This window comes from Syngnathus floridae, chromosome 1, assembly GCF_059516105.1.
Source record: "Syngnathus floridae isolate MCC-2025c chromosome 1, RoL_Sflo_1.0, whole genome shotgun sequence".
Classification (NCBI taxonomy): domain Eukaryota; kingdom Metazoa; phylum Chordata; class Actinopteri; order Syngnathiformes; family Syngnathidae; genus Syngnathus; species Syngnathus floridae.
The window spans coordinates 22,483,890-22,510,721 of NC_142413.1; the positions used below are offsets into that span (position 1 = coordinate 22,483,890).

The 26,832-nt window shown below is 41.5% G+C and overlaps 2 protein-coding genes across 7 annotated transcripts in view; one reads left to right on the forward strand and one right to left on the reverse strand.

Annotated features, from left to right (window-relative positions):
* Positions 1 to 17,193, forward strand: part of pdlim7 (PDZ and LIM domain 7) — a 30,782-nt gene extending 13,589 nt beyond the window's left edge. For both annotated transcript variants that reach the window (XM_088387669.1, XM_088387678.1), the window contains exons 3-11: positions 2,470 to 2,621; positions 5,440 to 5,467; positions 6,250 to 6,440; positions 14,384 to 14,436; positions 14,681 to 14,918; positions 15,289 to 15,469; positions 15,601 to 15,721; positions 16,294 to 16,409; positions 16,569 to 17,193. In XM_088387669.1, coding sequence (XP_088243795.1) covers positions 2,470 to 2,621; positions 5,440 to 5,467; positions 6,250 to 6,440; positions 14,384 to 14,436; positions 14,681 to 14,918; positions 15,289 to 15,469; positions 15,601 to 15,721; positions 16,294 to 16,409; positions 16,569 to 16,655 — 1,167 coding nt within the window. In that variant the 3' untranslated portion in view covers positions 16,656 to 17,193. The remainder of the gene's footprint in view (positions 1 to 2,469; positions 2,622 to 5,439; positions 5,468 to 6,249; positions 6,441 to 14,383; positions 14,437 to 14,680; positions 14,919 to 15,288; positions 15,470 to 15,600; positions 15,722 to 16,293; positions 16,410 to 16,568) is intronic.
* The window catches only part of unc5a (unc-5 netrin receptor A), a 161,182-nt gene continuing 151,277 nt past the window's right edge, over positions 16,928 to 26,832 (reverse strand). For all 5 annotated transcript variants that reach the window (XM_088387621.1, XM_088387638.1, XM_088387630.1 and 2 more), the window contains one exon: positions 16,928 to 24,452. In XM_088387621.1, coding sequence (XP_088243747.1) covers positions 24,287 to 24,452 — 166 coding nt within the window. In that variant the 3' untranslated portion in view covers positions 16,928 to 24,286. The remainder of the gene's footprint in view (positions 24,453 to 26,832) is intronic.

The window sequence follows — 26,832 nt, forward strand, 5'->3', positions numbered from 1 at the left end:
CTCCAAATCATTAAATCCTTCAAACTCTTCGTCCTCCGTGTCACTTACAAACAAGACCGCTAATGATGCCGGTAGTACGTGGGGCCCTTCGTCATCTTCGTCATCCTGTGATCAAATCTTTGTCCTTTATGTAAACAACCGCCGCGCCGCGCCGCGCCGCGCCGCGCTGCTGATGTCACTTGAAATTCAAATTACAGTAATACATCGCGGTTCGTTTATCGCGGTTTCACTTTTTTTTTTAAGTTTAAAAATTTACGAAAAAATTCACATAAGGTGCTCCTCAGTATAAGTTGCCCCCCCCCCACCCAAACTATGAAGAAAAACGCGACTTATAGTCCGAAAATTACAGCATTGCTTTTTGGGACAGTTCCTACTTAATTTAGGCACATTATACACTCATTGGGCACAACATAAGGTGATGCAATGAGATCACATGGAGGGCACTGTAGCACAAATGTGACTTTTACAAGCACTTCTCAGCATAGTGCAGTGCAGTTCCAGACTGCTGTAACCACAATAATAAAGTCAACATGCCCTGTTAGTACAAATTGAGCTGTATCCTCACAAGGCAAAATAATACAAAAAGTACCTGTACTTGCTCTCATGACATTATGCAGGTGGTACCAGCACATTGCAGTCTAATAGGTGCTCAGGAATGCACGGGCTGTTGAGGGAAAATTGCAGTAATGTGGTTTTGATGCGGGGAGTTTTTATGGGCTCAGTCAAGAGGTTTGCATCTGTAACAATTCCAACCAGGGCTTACAGAATATGTTGCTAATGATTTAATTTACATAAAATTACTTTTATGAGCTATTGTGGCAGTAAATGGGGAGGCCAGACTGTGTCTGTCAGCAGGGAACCTCAGTGCTTCAAAAAATGGCGCCTCCTTTCAGAATATGTCACAACTGTCAGTCATTGTTATTTTTTTTGCCATAGACGATTCATAAAAGTTTGATTAAAAACTCGACAAGCAGTTTCTTTTTTTAGTCTAGCTCATGACTTCCAGACGAGGCCACTCAAAGGCAATTAAAGTGATGTTTTAACTTAACTGTAAAAGAAGAATTGCCTCAGAGGAAAGCATTCCTTCTTATTTTTAGCCTTATCATGCTTTGATTTAAGTCAGGCAGTCTTTGCGGGGCGCACTGTGGAGCTGTCATGGGTTTACTGACGGCATTACCTCCTTGCTCGCACAAGTGTTTATGTTTAATGTGCAGAATCAAAGCAGCGAGTGTGATAGCTTAGCAGAACATGGCAGAAAACTATTGATTGAACTGCTGAGTCCTCTGAGCTCCCGACGAGCCAACATCTGCAGGGATCCGTGACACCAGCGAGTAATCCTAATGGGGTTTTGCCTTAAATCCTGGTGCAAGCTCTCTTATCTGATGCCACTTTGTACTTCACTTATCAGTGCATTTGACACAGGGATCGTGTTTCATTAAGCCACACGGCCAAGCTGACAGGGGCCTTACTAAACCTGATTTGACGTCTCTCCCCTTTGTATCCGCCGTTTCAGTGGAGACGGCAGGCAGGCCGGGATTATAGATTGTGTCTTTTCTTCCTGTTTGTAACGAGACCTCGTTGACAAAACGTCTGCCCCGAGAGGATGATGTCACCGTTTTGTCAGTGAAACTGGTCAGAGACTTACCTGTCTGCATATAAATAACGACATGGCTGTTCCAGTAAATTATGCCATCACATGAGGCATGTGGTGGCTGTCTGAGGCTTTCAAGGGCTGCTTTCATCATCGGTTGTCACATCTGCGCTGAATCACAGGATGAGTGATGACATCACGGTGGCCTTTCCCCCTCATTGTGCTGAGTGAAAGAAATATCTCTCCTGCCTTGTCTGACTGTACATACACGCTCCCTGAGTTACTTATTAGGTGTCATTAACAAACAGGAAATTACTGTCAGCCCAACATGACATTTGGATTCATATTTTTTGTTTTTGGCATTCCCCCACATTGAGCCTGTCATAAAGAAATAAGATAATGGTTCGTAATTTAGGGGTTGTGTATGCTATTTTCCGATGAAAATCAAAACACTCATTGAGATGGTTGGATCTGGATGTAGAATATTTTTTTCAAGCAGCAGTCTTATTTTCTTCTAAAAATGTGTCTGAATATAGGAGTATTCAAGACAGGACTATGGGGGGATGTCACAAGCAAAACAGCAGGGCTTTTGTAATGTTTTTTTTAATTTTTCTGTAAAATATACACTTTGTACAATATTATTGGATTCCACTGAGTCATGGACTTCAAATGTAAAGCCACGCAGTGCCGCTTACTATTGGAATGAAGTGAACGTATCGTGTGCAGTCCCTTAGTTAGTTAGTTAGTTAGTTAGTTAGTTAGTTAGTTAGTTAGTTAGTTAGTTAGTTAGTTAGTTAGTTAGTTAGTTAGTTAGTTGAGTTATATAAGTGATGTTGACATTGCTCAAAACGTTTTCTATCCTGTATTCTCTCTTCCAGCTGACCCCAGGCGGGAAGGCAGCTCAGGCTGGTGTCGGGGTCGGAGACTCGGTCGTCTCTATTGATGACCTCAATGCCGAGGACTTGACCCATGTGGAGGCCCAAAACAAGATCAGAGCAGCATCCAATTCACTCACTCTCACTCTCAACAGGCAAGTCAGTTTGCAAAGAAATGCAACAAGGAAATAATTTGACTCTTTCTAGATCAAGTACATCGCACCTCACTACTACACATTCATATCCACTTTATACTCTTCTGGATATCACTATGTCCTTAGAATGTGTAGTAATATGTAAGATAAACTCACCAATTGCAACATTAAACCCACAGATGATAGTGTGATAAAAGTCAAGGGTACACCAAAAAGTTTGTTTGACAAAGTATAAGTGTTTGGTTTGAATTGCAATTAATAGAGAGGTATTCATTTAACAATATAGTTCGCAAGTCATCGCCAAGTGCATGCAGTGGCAGTTGTCCCACTGAGTCCTGATTAGTAAAAGTACACAGTATATAGATTAATGCACTTTGTTGAAGAGCCCGAGCCAGAAAATGTTTTTGTTTTCAGTCGTTTTAATGAAAAGTAGTTGACCTTCATACGAGCAGCACTTAAGAATTGCCCATCTAGATTCTGCCAAGAATTACTGATTGATGTATGTCTTCAGAGTGCTAAGCAAAAAAGATTCACGGGGTGCTTAATTAAAAAGGGAAAAACACAAGACCACCCAAAGGAAAACAGAGTGTTTTGAGGTTTGGATAAAATGAGAAAGTATTGACTTGTCAAGTCATAAACATGAGCTGGCGTACTGTCAGGAGACTCATTTAGATTTTGTGATCCCTAAAAGTTCAGAAGCTGTGATCACAGCTGTTGCTCTGCCCCCACCCCTCACCTCCTCCTCCCAATCTCTCTTTGGGTTTGCCTGCCAACACACTGGGGCTGATATGTACTGACAAATCTTTCACTATGATTCCCTTTGATTTTCTAGATAGCGGAGCCAGAACTTCAAATAGTTTCAGTCTTCCATTCTTGTGCATACAATTCAAACATAGAATCTATTCCCCCGTAGGGTCAACAGCGAAAATTGAACAAATCCATCTGAGGGTCAGAATAACTCCTGCCTAAAAGGTTTTAGGGTAATGGACGTTTATGGAGGACCAAAACAATTCAACAACCCTGGCTTTAAATCAACATGATGCCCTCCATTATTGTCATTATTAAAGAGGAAGACGGGCAAACACTTCCCGGAGAGAAATAGTTGCCAGTTGTGTTTGCTCACAAATTGGCGGTCATACATCCGTTCTTTTGTGGTTGGAGAGGAGGCCACCCGATGAGTGACGGTAGCCTTTATTTTCTTTGTTTAATGTCACTGATTACCTTTTTTTGTGGTTTTGGGTTCATACCCAATTTTTATTTGAATAATAAATATTTATTCCGTTAACATCTTTTCATGAATGGATCCAAATAAAATCACAGTGCTGTTAGTTTGTATAGTATCTATGTGTAACAGTAAACACAGTATGATCGTGAAAATTATATACTTGTATCAGTGGTGGTCTCATTTTAAAAACATCCAAGTTTTCCATGAGCTAAGCAGTTAATTGATTCGTGAAATGAGGTCAAATGATCTCATGGAGCTCAAACGCCTTTTTTTCCAGTCTCATGGGTCAAACTCAACTCAAGCTAAGTCATTCCCCCTAAAAAACACAAATCATCTCCACGTATTTTCCTAACCTGTGTTGAATAAAAAGCCCAAGACAGCGATGACACATTTTTTCCACAAATAACGTGTGGCTCATCAAATTTTGGTTCAGTTCTAGGACAGCCGGGATACTCCAGCATTGTGAACGTCACGTTGATTTGTCGACATGTGGCTATGCTCTGCTGGCTGCTCACTGTGTCTGCTGTCATCCAGTCTTTAGCACCTTCTGATCAGGGCTTGGACAGGCCCAACATAAGCGGTTATTCATCCCTCCTTCCTACAGGAAGAAGCCATTGATTGCATTTGCAGCCCCAGACAATGTTGCAACAGTGGCCTAGTGGTAGAGTGTCCGCCCTGAGACTGGAAGCTTGTGGGTTCAAACCCTGGCCGGGTCAAACCAAAGACTATAAAAATGGGACCCATTGCCTCCCTGCTTGGCACTCAGCATTAAGGGTTGGAATTGGGGGGTTAGATCACCAAATGATTCCCAGGCGCGGCACCGCTGCTGCCCACTGCTCCCTTCAGGGATGGGTTAAATGCAGAGACAAATTTCACCGCACCCAGTTGTGTGTGTGACAATCATTGGGACTTTAACTTTAACTTTTGATTCACATTGTAACCTTTTATAGCTTTGTGTCAGTGGTGCTTTGGTATGAGATAAGACGTTTAGATGAACTTTGGCACTCCGCTCGGTGAAGGCAAGGCAGAAATATGCAGCCTGGGGTTAAAGTTAAAACTTGTGGAGCATTTGAGTTGAGTGGGTGATGATGCTGACAGCAATGTTTAACATTTCATCGTAGAAAATAAATAAAAACGTCTACGTATCACTCCTGCTGATATCGACCGTGGTATTGGATTGTACGCTAGGATGCAATATTGGTATTGTATCAGAAGTGAAAAAGTTGTTTCATGGATTTAATGGAGGACTACAGGAATAAAAAAATATTGACTTTTGAGAAGCTAAAATTCTGGGAATTTCGACAGTTTTAAGTAGTTAAACCAGGTCTTTAAACAATGAATTGATTATCAAAATTTGACTATTGATTAGTTATTGATTAATCACTACACCCTCTGTTGGTCTATTTAGTCACTATAGGATATGTTATTATGTCCATACCATTGATCATTTTGACTTTATCGATATGATAATTTAAAAACTTTGTGTCATAATTTCTTTGTATTTCTTTTCACAATGAACACAATTGATGTGTTTTGTGTTGGCGCACTGCACGGAAGTTGGACCTAATTTATGTTCCCATGGTTTCTCCACAGAAATGTTAAAGTCGACAGCGAGCAGAAGGTAAGCCTTTATTTGTCTGTCGTTTCCACTCACCACATGTGCAGAAGCAGTTTGTTACATACTAAACGGCCTTGATTGAGGCTTTCTGTAATTGGTGCTCACATTTGACCTGGTGTCACTTTGGCTTTAAACTAATGTGATTCGCCCGAGTCACCTGTCAGGTTCTGACAGCGTCCAGAGGCTGCACATTAGCAAAGCATCAGCGCGTGACTTAATCACTTCGTCGGACGGAGCGGCATGAATGATGCTTTGGAATTTCCTGTCTTTTATTTGTTGCGCAATGCCTTACATTTCTCCCTGATACCAGACTAAAAGTGACTGTGACACATTTAGTTTTGCTCTCACGTCTCTTAAGAGCCACTTGGCTTGCTGATTGCAGTTTGAAAAGCACTGTGGTGTCGTGAACTACCTTGTGCTGTGCTCTGTTATTAGAACAGCAGCTGGGACGTGATACCACAAAGTCAATGCTGCGTTTTAGCGGCTATCCTTTTCAGTTCGTGTAGAACAGTAATTGCAAAATCTATTTTATGTGTGACAATTTCTCATGTTGAACACTTTCATTTGATCATTTGTACTACACAAATAAATTGCATGGCTCTTGAGCACGTGTTCATGGTGCAGGAAAACGGCTGCAGGCTTTGTGTAAGTTAGTCATTTGCGTGGAGAAGCTATGAGGCTTCAATTAAAGTTCAGTCAAAGAAATGACATTTTTGTGTGCCTCAAACTTCTAACTGCATGTTGTGTGCTGTGCTGCATTGTCTTCCTCTCTTACCACTACGTAGGACCCACGCGCCAAGGCTAGCGTACTGCCAACGTACTCCTTTGCCCCGAGCACCACCATTAACAAGATGGCGAGGCCTTTCTCAGCAGGGGGCGCTAGTGCAGGACCTGTCATAAAACCCGTGGCCTACTCACCTAAACTTAATACGCCTCGCTCTCAGGGCCGCGCCGGTGTGCTGCAACCACAGAACGGGTAGGTGCAGTAAACAACTAACCATCTTGCAGTTCTCGTCAAAATGACCACGATATGTACATCAAGTGCTTATTTTTCCCCTCTAACCTCACACCGAATTGCTGCAGACTTTGATCTAAGGCAACTTTTATCTCAGTTAGGGTTTGCCTGTTTTGGCTTCACATGGAACTTATTTCCAGGAATTGGTAAAGAAATGTAACATAAACCACTTTTATGGGCCTCTGATGTGTCTTTGAATTTTAAGTATCCTCTCTTCACATAGATCTCAACTCAAGTGTGACATTATCAAAAGTTTCCATTTTGTCGGCTTTTTTAGTACTTTCTTTACATTTTTTTAAAGTCATAAACTTATGGATATGTACTAAATAACTTGAGGCCAACTGAAATTATGTCACCCAATAAAACCGCAGCCAAGTCAAAATAATAGAGAGGCACTGGATCCAGTCATGTCCTTAATAAGAATGGACATTTAACTATACTTTTTTGATACTGTGGACAATCAATCAATCAATCAATCAATCAATCAATCAATCAATCAATCAATCAATCAATCAATCAATGATGAGATGGATGAATCTCATCAATCAATGATGATATGGGTGAATCTCCTTTGTGTTTTCTGAACTCCCTTTTCAATGTTAGTTTTGTATTAAGTAGAATAATGCTGCCAAGATAAGTTTATCTTTACACCACAATCAACTGTAGTTGCTGCAGCTAAGTAATGCTCTCATTTTGCCTGAACTGCTTCAAGATGAAATTAATCATCAGTCAGTTCCACACAATCACAATGCTTCTCGGCAATTGGTGAATCAGTTTTCATGGCCACCCTTAAAGGGACAGTGTGTAGAATTTTTCCCTATCTAGTTGTGAAGTAATAGAATGAAGGGCCTAAGTTTAAAGTGCAATTACTAGACCTGCAATTATACAAAAAACATGTACATTTATGTATGACATAATTGTTCTATGAGAACATACAATTTGATTTGCACATTATTGAAATTTATAGTGGGGGTTTAAAATGAACATAGGCAAATTAAAACATTCTACAGTGTCTAAATTAAAGGGACATTGTGTAGCATCTACACAATGTCCCTTTAATTTTTAATGATGTGGAACAGGGTTATAAGTCATCATAGCGTGTCCTTGGTGACCCCTAACTAGTTGCAATAATTTGGGTCATAGTAATGTGACTTCAGCTACCAGAGGTAGATGTGCCGTGACGCTTAGTGTTAGCAGCCGTACAACACTTTAGAACTTTGGTGCTGGATTATTTAAGTAGTCTGTCTCACTGGATTGCTCCTCATAGTTAAGTGTGGCGGAATTGCATTCCTGCGGCATTGGCGCATAACGATAACAACGTGACTAGTTTTGATGAAGACGTCACCGGATCTGCCTAAACTCGAACCGTCCTGTTATTCAAACATGTTCACTTTGTGTATCGAGCACTCAGTTGCTGTTCCAGACAGAATCACAGCACAAGATGACAACATGAGAGTGACTGCGGCACTGCAGAAATCCTGTGTTTGGGCCAGCGCCAAAGCCATTTACATAACTCTGGAAAAGCATTTGCCTACGTGGCTAAGTGGATCGGAATGACGAATGTTTTTGTGCCAAATCATTAAGGCTCAGTGTAACAATAGGTAGGCCTGACAGCCGCACAATGCCGTCTTTCTCTCACAGAGCCCACTGACAATAAAAGCATCCCTCTGCTTAACTCTTTGCATGTTTGCTGCTTTCTGATGATGGTTGTGGTTATGCACAAACTCTCTTTACCCCACTCCCTCAAAATGCCACTCTGACAACAATTTCTTTCCTCTTTTTGTTTTTTCCTCATTTCTCTTGACTCTGCAGATGGAGATTCTTGAAAAGTTAGTGCATTTTCTTCTTTCTCTCTTCCTTGTTTAAACTCATGACATATTGGCCACAATATTAGGTATGCATGACATCCAATACAAAACTTCTGCCGTTTCAAATATAAAAATGCTGAGTTTTGATGCCGTCTAAGAGGTATTACTTTAAAAAATATGTTTATTAATGTGGCTATTTTTGCTTTTTGATGAAATATTGAGTTAAGATTGTGCTCAGTATTGTGCAATACCAAAACTGAAAAAATATCACATTCTTATGAGACTAAATAAGTAATAGTCATAATATTCCGAGAATAATGTTGTAATGTATGCAATGTATGCAATGTATAATAAGAAAAAGATTTAATCGCATATTATGAGAATTATCAGGTGTGTCAAAAATTCTCACACTGACATACGTAAATGCAGCAGTTTGAACCCAACTAGATTCCCTTGAAGTCCCTTTATTGAATTACAGCATTACTTTGTAAAATTATAACTTTACTCTCCATTATTTTTTACATTATGCTTTTAATTCCCCTGTTCGTAAATGCTTTTGTGACACTGATTTTATTGCAGATTTTTTTTTTTTTTTGCTTGGCACCCTAATTTAAATATTTGTAATACAATTTTTTCAGGGCAACTACAACAATGAGCATATTGATAAAATAATGTTTCTTCAACAGTGTAGCAACCAAACTAATCTTCTAATCTCTATAATCCTTTGAAATGGCAGAAGTAATTTTACTAAAGCTCATTAGAATTGTGTAGGTGTCCCTAATGCTATTGCTGACTGAGTTATTATAGATTTTTAGTCTTCAACAAGAATATATACATACATCTCTGTGTTTTTTCCCGCTGATTCATCATTGCAGCGTTTCCCAACCTCTAGTGAGCCAAGGCACCCAAAGTATGAAAACTGAAACAAAAAGTGAGGCGCTCTTTCCAATTAACTTACATATGTACGGCTGGGAAGCTATGACTTGTGCTGTTGTAATCATGGCAACGGGTGGTTACTAAGGTTTAAGGTTGTTGCTATCTGTCCACTGTTAATCAATTTCTTTTTTTTTGGTTTGTTCTGTAGGGTTGAACCTAACTTCTTTGATATGTGCCAGTCATCCAAGTAAGGGGCCTGTGCATGCCAATTGTTTTGTTAGTGTAAGTGTGGCTTTGAACCAGGCTAGATTTATATTTAAGGCAGTTAATCGGGTCAGATATGTTTGAATTAAAAGACTTCTGGCCCACATTCCTAACATTCCCGTGAGTTGACGCATGATCGGTGCTGGATGACCTTGGATCAAGATGACCTGATTTTGTGGTATTTGTGAATAGGCGGTTCGTAGTTTTGGGGGGTTTGTTTAACGTTGCCCGCTGTGTGCCGCCGGTTATGCTTATGTTAGGCATGACCTCAGGATGGAGAACGTGCCCTGTTTTATCCCCAACGACCGCAGCAAAAAGAGGTTGATACAGGACACCGAGGATTGGCAGCCTCGCACTGGTACCACCCAGTCACGCTCCTTCCGCATCCTGGCCCAGCTCACTGGCACTGACTTCAGTAAGTCCGGGAGCAGGCCTGGCATGTCTACATTGAATAGTGATGGACTCCTCGTTTGAGCGTTTAACTGAGTATATTGTGAGTAGATTGTGTTGGCACTCAGTGAGAGCAAACTAAAAAGGAACAATAGATTTGATTCCATGCCTGGAAAACGGGAGCCAAATAACAGCTACGTACACTGCGTTTTGATATTGTCACTCTAAGATTGTCCCCCATATTACTGTCAAATAGTCTAGTACTGAAATACTCAAGTACTCCAATATTTAGTATAATGCTTGAAACTTCAAAAATGTTTTGAAATTCATTTTTATATAAACTTCCACTATCTGTCGCTATTTGAAGACACATTATTGTGATGTGGTCTGTTTTTGCAAAGTAAGATTTTATTTTTTTACGGCATAAAAAAAAGGCTCTTTAAAAGCTAATCCAAAATCGATTTTTCTGTCACATTCCTAAGGATCTGGACAACCTTGAAAGATCATTTCATCCCACAGTACATCAATTTGCCTTTAGAGAGTGTAAGGACACCCTGCATTCTCTTGAACCTAAGCTTGTAATAAAACAAGTAGACTTCTTGTTTCTCATCGATGTAGAGTGCACTCTGAGTTCTTTTCAGACTTGCACTAAGTTGTCTACATTTTGTACTGTTGGCTCAGCTTTGTCTTTGACTGGCACCATAGGAAGAATTAAGCCTTTCTGACCGGTTAACTTTGAACGCATTCCATGCAAATTGTCTAGCTAATTGTTGCATTGATACCGAAAGTGTGCACAGCACTACCTTTGTTATTTTAATGATTTTTGTCACAGTAGTCATTGTAATATAAACAGCAACTGTTTGGACAGATACACTCATGCATGAGACAATCGAGAGAGGCCATTCAAATTTGGTGCACTTCTGTACATCCCTGAGTTCTTGGGTTCTTTATTAACAAAGCAAATCTAAGTGGCCCAAGTCTTAAGCACAATGCCAGCTATCATATCAAACATTTGACATGAGGAACCTAGTAATTCCCAAGAATAGCGCCATCTTATTTACTATTGATTCATCCATCTTTTTTTAATAGTAGGTGTGTGTCACTTTTACTAAAGTGTGTGTGTGTTTCCTGGATCTCGCAGTGCAGGACCCGGATGATGAAACCATGAAGAGGGCAAGGTAAAGCCTGGGTGTGGTTCATAGTGGTTGAGCGTTTCTTTGATTGTAGTCTAGTTTAGTAAGCACCTTTCTGCATGTGTGCAGGCTTTTAGTTTGACCTTTTTTTTTAGGACCGACAGCATCAATTTGTAATTGATTGTGCTTGAGACTGCAGCCCATCTAGTGTGTTTGTGCATTTCACCCATCTTGTCTCTTACTTCTTCTCATATAAGATATCTGCTTCTGTCCATCTGTTCCTCTCTTCCTTGCGGCCAGGGAAAAGTTCCTCTCTGAGATTCAGAGCCCCCGCTATACCCGCCTGCGAGATTGTCACCACGACAGGTCGGCTCGCGCCCTAAATATCAAATCCTGAACGACACGGCATGCCGAGCTTGCTAGACATAGCTGCACCTCCAAGACGACGAAGACGACAAAGATAGCCAACCATCGGTGGCAGATAACTTTAAGACACAGACAGGGTGGTTTTTGGTGAGTGGTGGTGGGGGGGTCCATAACTAGACATAACTTAGCCAGCATGAAGTTTTAAGTGGAGCGTTGCAAACTGAGCCAAGTGTGAAGATCAGTCAATCTGACTGAGCTAGCTGGGAGGAACATGTGGAGCGGGGGGGTCTTTGAGTGGGAAGTAGCGTACCGGTTTGATTCTCTCCCACATTCACTCTTGTTACTTCTCACTGAGTTTTCATTTCTGATCATCTCATCTTGTATGTGTCTCTAAACATTAAGAACCAAACCACAAAGCTGTATCTGACTCCTTCCCCCCCTTTGCTGTCATAAGAAATACAAAACATGTAACAAAAACATCATCTTGCAGTTCTCTTATTTCTTGTTTTGCCTTTCTTTCAAGTTTCCATCTTTCTTTATGCAAACTGACATCTTTGCATCTCGTTTGTTGGCGTTGAGTGTAGCCTCCCGGTGAGCTCACCTTGATAGTACATGACTTGACTTGATAGTACATCTGTTCACACTTTACACTTTTATTGCCTCATTGACAAAATAGTTGTGCAATTACTCATGAAAACTCAAACAAACATGCAAGAACATGCATCATTGAACAACGTCTTGGTAAGAAACCGCAACTTGTAGTCTAACATTAACTTTCAAGACATGAATAAAGAACTGGAATATAAAAGCTGGTTATGCTCCAAATCTATTTAAATCCGTTTAATTTGTTCAGTTGAAAGTATTTGCTAACCACCTAAATAAAATACTATATTTTGGGACTGTAAAGTGTACCAAATTATAAGGCACAATATCTTTGAACAGCTACATTTTGATACACAAACCGCACCAAATTATAAGGAGCATATTTGTGAGCCATCATGAGTTAAAGAGTCAATTCTGTTTATTTGATAGTGTAGCGGCAACTTTACCTTCGTCAAACATCAGCAGGGGATGGACCTACTGACTTGATCCTTCTGCAGACGAGATTTGCATAATTCAACATTGACAACAACAAAGAAGGATGCTGTTGACATTGAACAAAAGGCGTATTGGTCCAATTTTCTCAATTTGACTTCGGAAATGTATTTACATGAATAGAAATATGCAGAATGAGTGGAAAAGCCATTAAACATGCGGTCTCTTTCGGAAAGTGTTGTTGTCATGTTTGTTTGTCAACCGACTTCACTTTTTGCCTGGAAGATGACGCACGCTGTCTTTCTCTGTGGAAAAAGAAAATGAGAACCCTATCTGTTCTCTCCCGTATATTCAAACGTGTCTGTGCTGGAGTCAACACTTCCCTTTGGGGACGGGCCCCAAAATAAGAACAACTGAGCTCAATAAGAAAATCACAGATGTAAAAAATGAACTGCAAATGTCAAGGTGTCCATGGCTTGTTACTCTGCAGCTGCAGCCCCCTCGGTACCTATGTTGAAAGCGGTGAAAATGTCAAGAAAACACGCTCCAGGCCAATCCAGCTGGGAATAGACACGGTTGAGGATGCACCTGTACGCTTCAGTTGCGTGAGGAGCAGGCAAACAACAACAACACATCTTAGAGGAGCCGCCGCCGCTGCTGCCCGTCTGCTGATGGAAGAAACACACTTTTGTTGGGTTCAGTGAGAGCGGAGGAGAGCTGATTCTGGGTCAGCCAGTCAAACCCATTTAAGATGCTTTCTTTTATTTGACCCCGAGTTCCACTCCATCGTCTTAGCTGTGTTCCATTTACTTTCCATTCCGACAACAGACCTCCGAGTCATGTTCTTGCAATAGCAGAGGGATTCATTTTTATTCCGTGTTGTTTTGGATACATCCGTCAATTAATTGTCGGGCACACTGAGACACCATGCCGGTGGCGATCGAGGTTGAAGAGCAAAGTTGATGCATGGTAATCATTTGCCAGATTCTTTTCTTTGCAAATGAGCTGCGATTTCATCATCTCACAGCGGCTGATTGTGGATGGCACTGTTGATGTTGTAAACACGATAGTTGCTTAAGGCGATGTTTTACAATTTTCCCCCAGAATGACGCATCTCCAGAGCACGCTGTCTTCACTTACAACTTGTTTTGTAAGATTTAGTTTGAACATTTTCTGAATATAGTGGAGCTCGCTGTGGGTAAAAAAACTTTTAGATGCAGAAACAAGTCCTCATTTCCTTAGCTCTGCACACGCGGGCTGGAAGCCAAATTCATCTGAATTCTAAATCTGACAAAACAGTACTAAACATGTCTGATGAGTTTCTCATTTGTGAAGTTTGAGTTACGGAAAGCATTTGAGGTGTTTGAAAGGTATTGCTGTTATTCTTTACCCTACATAAAGTGTAATGTGAAATGTCAACTTTGATTTGGCTTCTGAGTCCCTTCATGTATTTGCCAGAAGGAGAGTAAAACATCAGCTCATTGGTTTACTTCCATTTCGAAAAGTGATCCAAATAAAACTCAACCTCCCTCCAAATCACATTCGTCAGATTAAAAACGGTGTTAATTTTAAATTGATTTGACAAAAAGGTTAGCAAATGTATACACCATGGCGATGCAGTGGAAACACATTGTTAAATAAGACAAATGTGAATGTGAACAGATCGTATATGTACCTGAACTCTACAGTAAATACAGCACACAACCCGCAACAGATTATCAGTTTGATTGAGCCCAGGATCTGACGACAAAGTGTACAAAATTACACAAAGGAAATAAAACACTTGCTTAACACCAGATAGTAGACTGCATTATTTTTGTCCATTTTTAGCTTGGATGTACATACTTGCTGCCCACAGCACTCGTTTTACTTTTCAGTCAAGTTCCCACACTGTTCATATTTAATGTTTAGATCATACACTCTAAAGGTAATATGAGGCAACTGTGCCTGCTGCTATCAACACAAACATGACATGTTTTGTTATTGCGACCTGTGTACTTTTTTCCTCTAATTAGTCATTTTCTCTCTACAGCGTTGAGCCAACTCCATCACCTGCCAAGCCCCAGACAGCCAATAAACCAGATGGTGAGTTTGTCCTCCTGCTCTTGCTGATGCATTAAAGCAACATGTAGGATGTGCTAATACATTTTTATTAAATGTCAATCTATAAACGATCAACAACTGCATTCAAGTGTCAACAGACATCTGGAGAGCGAGCTTATATCCCCCCCCCGACTTCAAATTTGGAGGAACTATCCAAAGTCACAGCGTATTGTAGTTACGTTACCCTAAACAAATTACACCGATTGCTTGTTTTCCCCAAACACAGGATCCAAGACAGCGGCCGCAGGCGTCTCTGCTCCTTCCTCGCGACCTCCGTGGGTCACCGACCCTAATTTCGCCGATCGTTTTCGTCCGGACAAAACGAGCACAGTGGTGACGCACCACCACCAGCCAGTTCAGCCCACGCCGATGGAGAACCGCAGCTCCATCCTGCAGGCGGCGCAGCAGGCGCCCCAAAACAGCGAGAGGACCCCGGTGTGCGGCGCCTGCAACAAAATCATCAGGTGAGAATGTGAGCAAAGCACAAATATCTGAACTCGGGGTAAATGTTCCAAAAGGTGAGGTACATAGATTTTTCATGTTCCTTTCATAAATTTTACGTGAATGAATGAAAACACACAAAGGTTTTTACTTCATTGAACGCTGTGTGCCATGAAAACTAACAAATTTTTCACACACACCAGGCCTGGCAAAAATGTTTTTCTTTTTTTTTTTTTTAGATTTTGATACAATTGTTAAAGGCTCACTAACGCATGTATTCTCTCTCATTGGCTATACGTTTATTTGTGTGCAATCAAATGCTGTAAAATGCACTTGTGGCTGTGAAATATCCACCCAGTTGAAGTAACTGCTGCGCCATGTTGTGTTCTTCAGGGGTCGCTACCTAGTTGCGCTGGGACGCTCGTGGCACCCCGAGGAGTTCACGTGTTCACAGTGCAAGGTTGTCCTGGAGGAGGGGGGCTTCTTTGAGGAGAGAGGTGCCGTCTTCTGTACCAAGTGCCACGATAACCGCTACGCACCCAACTGTGCAAAGTGCAAAAAGAAGATCACTGGGGTAAGAGGATGACTCTGACGAGAGTAAACATCCGAGCTCGTCTGCTGTTTTAAACAGGACTTAATGGATGTAAATGCATGCTGTAGCCGAGGTGAAAATAAAACATTTACAAGCTTTTCTCGTTTCATCAGGAAATCATGCATGCCCTGAAGATGACCTACCACGTTCAGTGTTTTAAGTGTGCAGCCTGCAAGTCCCCTATCAGGAATCAAGCCTTTTACATGGAGGAGGGAGAGCCTTACTGCGAGAGAGGTGACAACTCACACTCATTAAAGCAACAAAGTCGACAAACGCTATGGGAAGGCTTGCCATGAGCGTTTCATTTGTTCGTAGGATGTCTGGAAACGTGACCACACTGGCAAATGCACACTCCATTCTGATTTATCATCCCAAGTAGAGAGAGAATACATGACATGACCTTTATTAAACCACAATGTGAAGGGCCACGCTGAAAAGAAAAATCTTTACTATTTGTGTCAAATGGGTTATACAAAAGAAAGCTGCAAGTGCAATTTTTACAATAGCCTAAAGCCATTTTAGGTCAATCATATTGTAAGCTCGGGCTGTTGAAGATTGTAGTCATTTTACTTGCCCCGTCAAATTCTACAAATTTGAAACAAAACAAATTCAATTCTATTTTGGAGGGAATTTAATGTAGTGCATCACGTGTAAAACGGCTGGTATAACTCTGGATGCTGGTCAGCCAGGTGCTTGGCCAGATTTAATCTCTCACCACCAGGAGACGTAGTAGACATTAAAAGTCACATTTTTCCATAATATGTCCCCTTCAGAGAACACGTTTTTTAAGATCGCTGTTTTTTCAGATTACGAGAAAATGTTTGGTACCAAATGTCACGGCTGCGACTTTAAGATCGACGCCGGGGATCGCTTCCTGGAGGCGCTGGGCTACAGCTGGCACGATACGTGCTTCGTCTGTGCTGTGAGTGTCCCTTTCTCACGTCTTCTCCTCTCGCTGCTAATTTTCCTCTGTGATTTCCTATGTTGTAACACATTCAATTCAATGAGGTACAAAGGCTGAACATTTTTCCTTTTCGCTTGCTCTAAACAATGTTTTGTTTTTTGTCCTGCATGTGCAAAGCTGTGCCAGATCAACCTGGAGGGGAAGACGTTCTACTCCAAGAAGGACAAGCCCTTGTGCAAAGGCCACGCCTTTGCCCCTGTGTGAGTTCCCCACGTCCGAAAACGTAGTCTCTGGCTCGAGTCACAGTCAAGCCCATGTTCATTCGGATGTCAGAAGCTTCGCTACTTCTCTCGTACCAAATAGCCAGCGTGTCACTCAAACGGATCGGGTTGACACGTTCAACCACACCATTACATTGTTTACCTTCAGTTCAATGACAGTGGAAAACATTTTGACTCATTTTAATTTACGGAAACGTTTTTTGAACTTTGTTTTAGCATCAGTGCAGATGTATGGAGAATAACCTGTAAATGTTATTTAACCCTTTTTTAACTGTATTACAGACAAAAAAATAACGATTTAGTTTTTTTTTCCATAGATGACAAGATGTTTTTAAAAACCTGTATTTTATGTCCCCAAAGATAGTACAATTTATAACAAAAGCAAATGTTACTCCCAACCTGCAGTTACTTTTTGTTGAAATTTAGACTTTTGCTGAATGTTTTTATATTGCTTCAGGAAATCTCTTATTTTAGGTTACTGCTGGATTGATTCAATAAACATCTTTCTTGTGATGTTGCAACACTATGTGCTCAGTAACACTTAATGGGACCCAATGGGATTAATCAGCTCTCATTTTGCGATCAGTTATTGTCTACTTCCTGAACTTTGTCTATCCAGATCTGCACTAAAATGTAACCAACAACAAATATGCCAATTGCAAGTAAAACACCTAGTCCTTGAATTAACAATATATAATTTATTTACAGAGATTTTAGGTTCAATTCCTATACATACCTTTCTGAAATGTCATAGTTCGAGATATATATATATATTTATATATATGTACATAAGGCCAAGTAAATACTTGAAAGCACTTAGAAACGAATTTCCAAAATTCTACCAACAAATCCATCATTGTCCAAAAAGTACAGAAAATCTCCCTTTGCCGAACTTTTTCCTTTGCCACAAAAAAATCTCCACGACAATTTACATCGACAGTAAAAACGCAAAAATGAAACCCAACTAAAAACAACTCAAAATCGGGATTATACAATTGCATAAGCGCAGTGGCATATGTAGCAAGTACAGCATTTTTGAATGCAGAAAGGCAAGAAACATTGACTCAAGAACAGAAACAGTTCACAAGTACAAAAGTCTATTTGGAGTAAACAAGAGCAACATGGCATGTAATGCGCACACGCGCAACTCGACTTCAAATAGGAATGAGTGATACAAAATGTACAGTGGTGATGTAAGCAAACTTTGGATATGCCGACATCCCGTGAATTACATTAGTGGGATGTACGCACACATCACGAGCAACACGCACAACCACACAGACACACACATTATCACACGAACAAAACTATCACGCACACACCCACCCACACACTTGGACCGACTGAACAACTGGCATGGCTTATCCAACATGGCCATGTCTTCCTCCAGCCGCCCCAACTTGGTGATTGACTCGTTGCAGCTCGTGTTTAAATGCTGACAGTCATACGTACACACGGATGTGATGAGAAACAAACCACAAACACTGAAGCTTCTCGTAAAGAGCCTCTCTAAAGCCTTATAACACTGCAGAAATTCTCCACTGCTAGATCGCCAAACAACAGTTAAATAGGCAAACACGTCACGGTTTAGACTTGACAAATGCCGCGCAAATTAATTGTCTTTTTTTTAATTTGTTATTATCATTTGGCTTCATATTAAAATATAATTTACATTTCTTTACAAAGTGATAGCACAAAAACACACAGTCAACATTACGACTTAAAAAACAGATGTGAATGCTCGCCGCACAGAAAAAACAAAACATCGGAATGAAAAGGATGAAAACTTTGGTTACCAATTCAGCTTGCGCACAGACACGCACTTAACTGTATGCAAATTGACAACACTCGACTGCGATAGAAAAAGTATTATATTACATGACGTGGATGTAATCCTTTTTAATGAGATATATTTGGTGGGCTCAACATTTTGTGTCAGAAGGGATTGAAACTAAAGGACAAATTTGTCGGGGCATTTTTGCACCAAATGCTCGCTGGCCCTTGGAGGGGAAAAAAAGCTCAAGTGGGAAAAGAATAAAGACGTGTTAGGGAAAAAATATGCGTTACTTCACAATCATGTAAAACGTTCTAGTTATGAGAACATTGCACTTATGGGAACTCCATGAAAAAGTTTAAATTTTACACTTTTATTGTGCACATGTCCACTTGAAAAATCTTTCATTTTTAAACATGAAATATATTGTGATAAATTTCACATTTTAATGTGATAAATTTCACATTATGTGGGAGATATGTTTGCCATACAAACATTGTACGTTGCAATTTATGAAGCGATAACATTTCATGTTTTAACATTATGAAGTCATTAAACATGTGACATGTTTGACTTTTGGCAAAACAAAACAAAACAGTTCATTCCAGTTTGAGTCAGTGGCTAAACCCTAAATATAGGCATGCGCGTCTTAATTTAAAATCTTAAATCTTTTCAAACGCTTGGCCTTATATTTTTTATTTTGTTACTTTTTTCAAGTATTATAAATTAAGATAGTTAGTAAGTTTGATTTACAAGACACAAAACGGACTCTGCAAGTGACAAGAATTGGAACTATTGTAGGGATGATTTGTTTTGCCGAACACGAATGTCAAGTTTTAACGTGAAAGCTATCACATTAAAATGTAAAATTTATTACGTGTAAATGACAAGCCCCCCCCCCCCCCGGCAGCAATGCCCTTTTTTATGTTTTTATGAGGGAAAAGTCACATTTGACTTTATTAATTTTGTAGTGTAATTTTGGTGTGTCTGACTTCATAAGACCAAGTCGGGTTGTTGTGATGCGTCTAGTGTGTTGGTGGAGTGCCCAGTGTATGTCACTTCTCACTGTCAACCCTCACCGCTGGCTAGCAGTATGCGAACGGGAGAGCCGAGTGCGTAAGTCTCTCCCTGCCAGTACATAGCCTCTCTAACAGCAAGCCCTATGTAGTGCCTCCACACGGCGACACATGGTAACTGGGTACAACACGGACCCAGGCAAAACTACAAGGGACTCGGAGGAGGTCTGGCCCCTAGACGTGCGGCACGCAGGCCCACCGGTGTGTGGACACGCCCTGGTGGCCACGAACCAGCCCCCAACTATGGGTTAAATAGTACCACTGCCCAGTGGGCTCCTCGGGAGAGGAATGGGCTAAGGGAGTCAACCCCTGCAGAAAATCAATTTCCCCTTGGGTTGGTGTCAGGAAGGGCATCCGACTGTAAAGACTTTTTGCTCCAAAAATATTCTCAGTATGGCTAGACAAACACAGAAGAGGCGGGGTACAGCCTTAAGTACCCCGTGGGCATTTATCAGCCTACGACAAAAAGAATGATGGAAAAGGAGGCCAAACCGCAGGTGGATATGACGGCTCTCAGCCCGATGGACTGCGGGGAGGCCTGAACCAGAATGGAACATCGGCAGCATGTCGCACCGATCCGGGGAGGTGGTTGAGGCTCTACACAGGAGAAGGGTGGATGTCTGCTGTGTTCAGGAGTCGAGATGGAAGGGTGGAAGTGCAAGGATGCTGGGTGCATTTGGCAGAAGGTACAAGTTCTTCTGGCAAGGCTGCAATGAAGGGACTGGTGGTGTTGGAGTACTTATCGCTGAAAAGTGGATAGATCAAGTGCTCAGCATTAGCAGGGTAAATGAGCGGATCATCTTTGTGAAGTTGATCGTTGGGAAGCGCCTGACAAACGTAATTTCAATCTATGCCCCTCAAGTTGGCAGAAGTCAGGACGAGAAGGATGCGTTCTGGGACAAGGCCATCATGGTGCTGTCAGGGATCCCCCAGAATGAGGTCATAATTCTGGGAGGTGATCTGAATAGACACGTGGGGAGGGAGTCAGATGGCTTTGAGGGGGTACATGGGGGACAGGGGTACGGCATGCGGAACGCAGAAGGAGAGAGGATCCTAGAGTTCGGCGACGCACTGGAGCTGGTGCTGTGCAACACGCTTTTCAAGAAGGACGAAGCCAAATTAGTAACATACAGTTCGGGTGGCTACAAGAGCACAATAGATTACATCATGGTCAGAAAGGAGGACCGCAACCTGGTCAGGGATGCCAAGGCAATCCCCGGAGAAGAGTGTGTGTCCCCGCATCGCCTCGTCATCGGAGACTTAACTCTGCGAATCAAGAAGGTGGGGGCTAAGAAGCATCCTCCCAAGTTGAAGGTGTGGAAGTTACATAGCGCAGGGAGTAAAAATGAGTTTAGGGAGAAGATTGAGCATATAGCAGAAGAAGTGGAGGAGATGATGAAGTCGGGTGGTGTGGATGGCAAGTGGCAGGCAATGAAGAAGGCTCTGCTTGAAGCTACAGAGGAGGTGTGCGGATGGTCAAAGGGTAAAGCAAGACAAAGAGAGACATGGTGGTGGAACGACAGCGTCGAAAGAGCGGTGAATGAGAAGAGGAGGTGCCATAAAGCATGGAAGAAATCTAAAAGGGAGGCAGACCGAGCACGGTATGTAGAAGCAAGGAGGGCGTCACGGACAGCAGTGTGGGAGGCCCAAGAGACCAAGAGGAAAGAATTTGCAAGTGAACTGGAGAGTGAGAGAGGACGAAAGAGCTTCTTCAAGATAGCAAAGCAAATGGTTAAGGAGAGGCGTGATGTGACCGGTGCAAACTGTGTAAACTTTACACAGTTTGCACCGGTCACATCACTTTACACTGTAAAGGATGAGGATGGCAACATCGTGACAGACAACAGAGGAGTGAAGGAAGTATGGCGAAGGTACATGGAGAAGCTACTGAATGTGGAGAATGACTGGGATGGAGAGGTGGGATGCGACGAAGTGGAGGGTGAATGTGGCCAGATCACGCGAACGGAAGTGGGGAAAGCCATGAAAGCCATGAAGGATGGAAAGGCAGCTGGACCATCTGGAGTGGTGGCAGAGATGCTAAAGCCAGCGGGAGACGTCGGTGTGCAGTGGATGACTGAGATGTACGAGGTGGTGGACAGCTTCTGCTACCTTGGAGACATGCTTAACGCTGATGGTGGGGTGGACCTAGCAGTGACTACAAGGGTGAGAAGTGGGTGGAAGAAATTCAGGGAACTCATGCCCTTCTTAACATCTAAGGCCCCATCCCTGAAGATGAGAGGCCAAGTGTACTCCGCCTGCGTCAGAAGTAGTATGACGTACGGAAGTGAGGCATGGGCCCTGAAAACAGAACACGAAGAAAAACTAAACAGAGCAGAAATGAGGATGATCAGATGGATGTGTGGTGTGTCAATGAGGGAGAAAAAACCCAGTGCAGAGCTGAGAAAGAAGATGGGAGTGGAGGCCATAGTGGATGTGGTGAGGAGAGGCAGACTGCGATGGTACGGACATGTAGTGAGGAAGGACGAGAACGACTGGGTGAAGAAAGTTATGTCGTATAACGTAGAGGGAACAAGACCCAGTGGCCGACCTAAAAAGACCTGGCAGACGACCGTGTCAGCCGACATGAAGGCACTCGGCATCAACCACGAGATGGCCATGGACCGTTCCCAGTGGAAGAAAGCCATATCAAGAACCCAGTCCAACCCAGCGGCGCCTGGAAAACGGACTTTAAACCGATGATGATGTAGTGTTGTACATGATATAATATTATAATATTACATTTTCACCATCACTCTACGTAACAGTCTGAAAAATATTCTCGGCCCATTAGGACATAAAACTTTTGCTTTAAAAGTCTGACTATATTCTAGCAATATTCTGGTTGTGTCACTTTGGAAATATTTTGTTTTCTATGCGGTGTGGCCAGTGCCAGTACAGTCGTCGGTAGAAGGAGCTGCTGCAGTAGCTTTGTCAGAATAGTGTTAAGATGCCCCATTAAAAACAAAGCGTCCTCTTTGCAAAGCGCGCAGAAACATAAAAGTACATTCCAAAAATCGTGACAATCGTAAAAAAGAAGCTCCGGTGTGTCAAGGGGCTTCGGAGCATACGCCAGCTGTTTGACTGAGTGTGTCTTTAATGAGGAAGGGAGGGCGGGGGGCCTCTCCTGACAACTTTATAGACATCACATGCTACCCTGAGGAGGACCATACTCACTCGCGCACACACATACACTATGGCTGAACTGGGAATCAAACCTGCGGATGTTCTCTTTGAGTACACGGCAGTTGCGAGAATGTGCTACTTGAAAAAACAGCAACAAACATGGCTTCAGAAAAAGCACAAAAAAACCCCAAACGGGCCCTTAAGTGGACGCTAGCCACAGCATGTTATTTGGACGACAAACATCACGCGTGCCTCGCCATTACAACAATTAGAGGACACGTCACTTAGGGTAGTGACAACGTGTTGCTTCCCAAGTGTTTCCAGGCCCCGCGGCGTCTTCATTAGCAATGGTGTGTGAGCTAAAGTGAAGAAATGAACGAGTCCTCCCTGAACAAAACACAAATGGAACATTGAAACAAAGTGTGTGTGTGTGTGTGTGTGGTGGTGGTGGTGGTGGTGGGGGGAGGGGGGGTGGTTGTGGTCCTCAGATGAACCTTCATCCTAATTGCAGAAAGTGCTTGCTTTAAATATCTGATAACCTTGATATCCGCTTCAGGTTTTTGTCCTTACTAGCTCTAGATTTCTTTCCCAAAATTTCCCATTTTATCCCCTACAATCAAAAGAAAAGCGCAAACGACAACGACGGCATCCAAAATTTGGAGAAAGTGGCACTTGAAAAATCCTTAATATATTTTTAAGAACATTTAAAATGTAAATGATTGCTATGTGAAAATGTTAAATAAAAAAATTCTCTTTTAGGGATAATCTGTAACAACAAAATTGTTACTGAAAAAAAATATGAGAAAAAAAGTGGTGCTTTTTGTCCTTAAAATTAAACTGTGCCTCTTGAGTAAACTCACTCTTAGCACGCTTCAGCTAGCAACATAAGCCTCTAAAAGATTAAGAAAACAATTTATCAAATAAACAAACTCACTAGTAATGTCTTTTTCCACAACTAGTGAACTGGTAGACGTTAACGAGTACAATTTCATAATAACTCGAGTAGTGTGCGGCTGTCAACTAGTGCAATGGTCCGCAACTCGTACCGTCCAAATGGTACATTTGGAACCGGGCTGCTTAACCTCACTAGTAACAGAAATGTCACACACGTTACGGAAACGTTCTACTGCTATCGTCATATAGTACATTATAAAATTCAACTAGTTAACATCTAGTGTTTTCATAGAAGTACTCAAATGTCACTTCACTACTATGCCAAAACTGTCCTCCTCATGTGCAGAAATAACAGTAGCAGGGAATAATGTGAGTTGTTTTACTAGTGGACTCAGTTGGAGGACAAAGAATGTACGAGGACACGGACCTTAAAATAGATATCAAGGATATTGAATGACAGCTCAAAAGACTTTCCAGATGTTAGTTTTCAATGGAATTAAATGACTGGCCGTTATTGATCGGATTACATCAAGTGCTGCATAAGGCCTGGAATTATGTATGAGGAAAGTTGGGCGCGGGAAGGGGCGGGGCATATCATCTTTGCAGCAGCGTTTTCAACTGTGCCGCTTGAATGTGATTCTCTCGGTGTAGCGATTTAAAACTGCATCCTCCTACATTGATTGAACAGACAGCTCCGATGGTCTATATTGTACTCTTCCACTCCGCTCATCTTCTGAGTTCAGCCTGTTAGCACTCGCCGTCCGACACCAGGAAGATCATGGCTTCCTGCTTGCCGATGTCCGCCATGACGGCGGCCAGCTGGTTGATGTTGCCGCTGTGGAAATGTTGCGCCTCCCACAGGTCCAGGATGGCCGAAGTTGGGCTCGCTTTGGATGCAAAGAAGCTCATGTGTCTGCACGCACAACAGCGATTACAAAAAAAAACAGTTGCAATGAATTAGTTACAGATTCCAAAAAGTTCTTTATATTCTGGACACATGTTATGTTTGTTCAGTGGATGTTGTGCATACACGAATACCCTAAAACTAAAGTTATTAGGCAAAAAAAGTGATGCAGTAAGTGATGCTATCTATCATAGAGTAAATAAAAATATGAATCACAATTATTTTGACTGATATACACAATAGCATTTGATTGATAAAAAATGAAATAAATTGGTAACAACATGTTAAAAATATATTAAATTAAATCATGTTTCCCAAATTATTATTATTATTACTCTATGGTTTTATAAAGTGTAATATTACAGAGTCCATTTGTTTTATAAAATAAACGTGTGTGCATGATATGACAATACAAGATGCATGTCCATATTTTTGGGTTTGTTTTGGCTCATTTTAAAGGCGTTTGGGTTGAGGTCAGAACTGACGTTTTGCCACACCCAATCATGCCTTTGTGCATGGGGGACAAAAAAACGTCTCCTAAAAGTTTAGCCAAATATAATTGACTAAAAAGTCAAATGAGGGTTCATGAATTCGATTCATGACTGGTCATGATAATTTTCCACAATTGTCTTTTGTCATGTATTCCACCAACTTTCAGTCTTGGCGTGCAGCACATTGTTTACAGAAAAGTTAGATCAGGCTCTTGCAATGGCCATAAAACAATACTGAAAAGCAATTTTCATTTGAAGCCCAACAGAGGCTTAAAAGCAAAAGCCTCATTCGTCTCTATTTGACGTTGAAACAGGTTCTAAATCCCACTTAGGAAAGCCTCCATGGACGTCTTGCAGTTCACACAGTCGGAAGTGACCTTTTCCCCATTTTAGGTGCACGACCTTTGGCCATCAAGCCCAATCAATGACAACAAAGTGGCCGTCCCAGTCGGCTGTATATTTGATGTTGAGTGTTGCCCGCTTGCCAATGTACTTGCGCACACTGATTAGATTTAATGCTCGTTTTGTGTTCGCCTTGCGTCGATACAACCTTAACTCTCGAGGAGAACACACAACGGAGTAGAAACGCTTGAGCACCTCTGAGGCACTGCGCTGGGACTTGAACACACCACCAAATACTTTTCACCTTGACAAGGGTCACAGCAAGTCTATTACTTTGCAGTGTATGCTGTAGTGTAGAATAGAGAGCACAGTGATGAATTTTGAAGGGCAATTAAGCTACCTTTTCAAACTTTTTGTTACATTTACTCATTTTAATCTCCAACGGTAAAATAATAATATTAAACAAACACATGACATATAGCCTACAGCAGCTGCAAAATGATATCCAACACAGGACCAGAATTTCTTCCTTTACAAAAATAATAGTGCTCAGTTTTAATTGATGCTACCAGAGATAATTATCGGAAATGTGGTAGTAAATAAATGAAATATACAGTGAGAGAATGGCAAAGAAGCAAATAATCTGCTGTATTTTACTCCTCAGTAACACGTGTCGTTGAGGACGCATCAAACAAAGCGAGAAGTTATTGTCGTGCGATCTTCAGGCCTAATTGAGAATTGATTCTGCTGAGCACAGCATTGCTAATTAAACCTGTACTGCATCAATTCGCCGGGTGATTAATCAGGGCAAATAAAGTTGATCAGACAAATTAACTTTACTTATTTGGTTTCATTAGCCGGGTAGAAATTAAATTTGTGTAAAATGGATCTATGGCTGCAACTCTTTTGAAATACGCCAGTTGTGTCACTTTAAAAAAAACAAAGAGGCTCCGAGCTACTAGTTTCAAGATTTGCTGCTGATGGATTCTTTGCGCGTTACCTTTCCATTCCTACTAAAAGGGAATGTCAAACTGACAGAGAAAAGCTGTATACATTTGAGAGTTTACCTGAAGAAAACAAGTCTTTAATGTTTAAACTGCTCAAATCAAGTTATCTAGTACCTTGGGCTGTGTTTGGAATCATTCCCTGTGTTTTGCTATTTTGCAGTGCTGTTCAACTGTAGTAAGTGGAGCTTATTTCCGAGGTAGTCTCCTCAATCTTGAAAAGTAGCATGCAAGGGTGGTCACAAGAAAACCAAACATGCAAGGCACACATACGGAAAAATCTTCTGTTTGGTTGCATTTCCCGAAAACTTCATGGCACAAATTATTACAATACAACCCATTACGATAAGGTTTGCTATAGAGCTCCATGAATTTTGAAAAATTTAATGTGGTAACATTAATGTCTCTAAGGTTGTTAAGAGTGAGTGTCTTCCCGATTGGCTTGGAAAACGGTTGGGGTCAACAATCGTAAATCTGTATATTGTCCTATTTGCAAAGTGGGCCTGAGCCAAGCACTCAGCGATCGTGACCATTTGTGGAATGCGACATGAA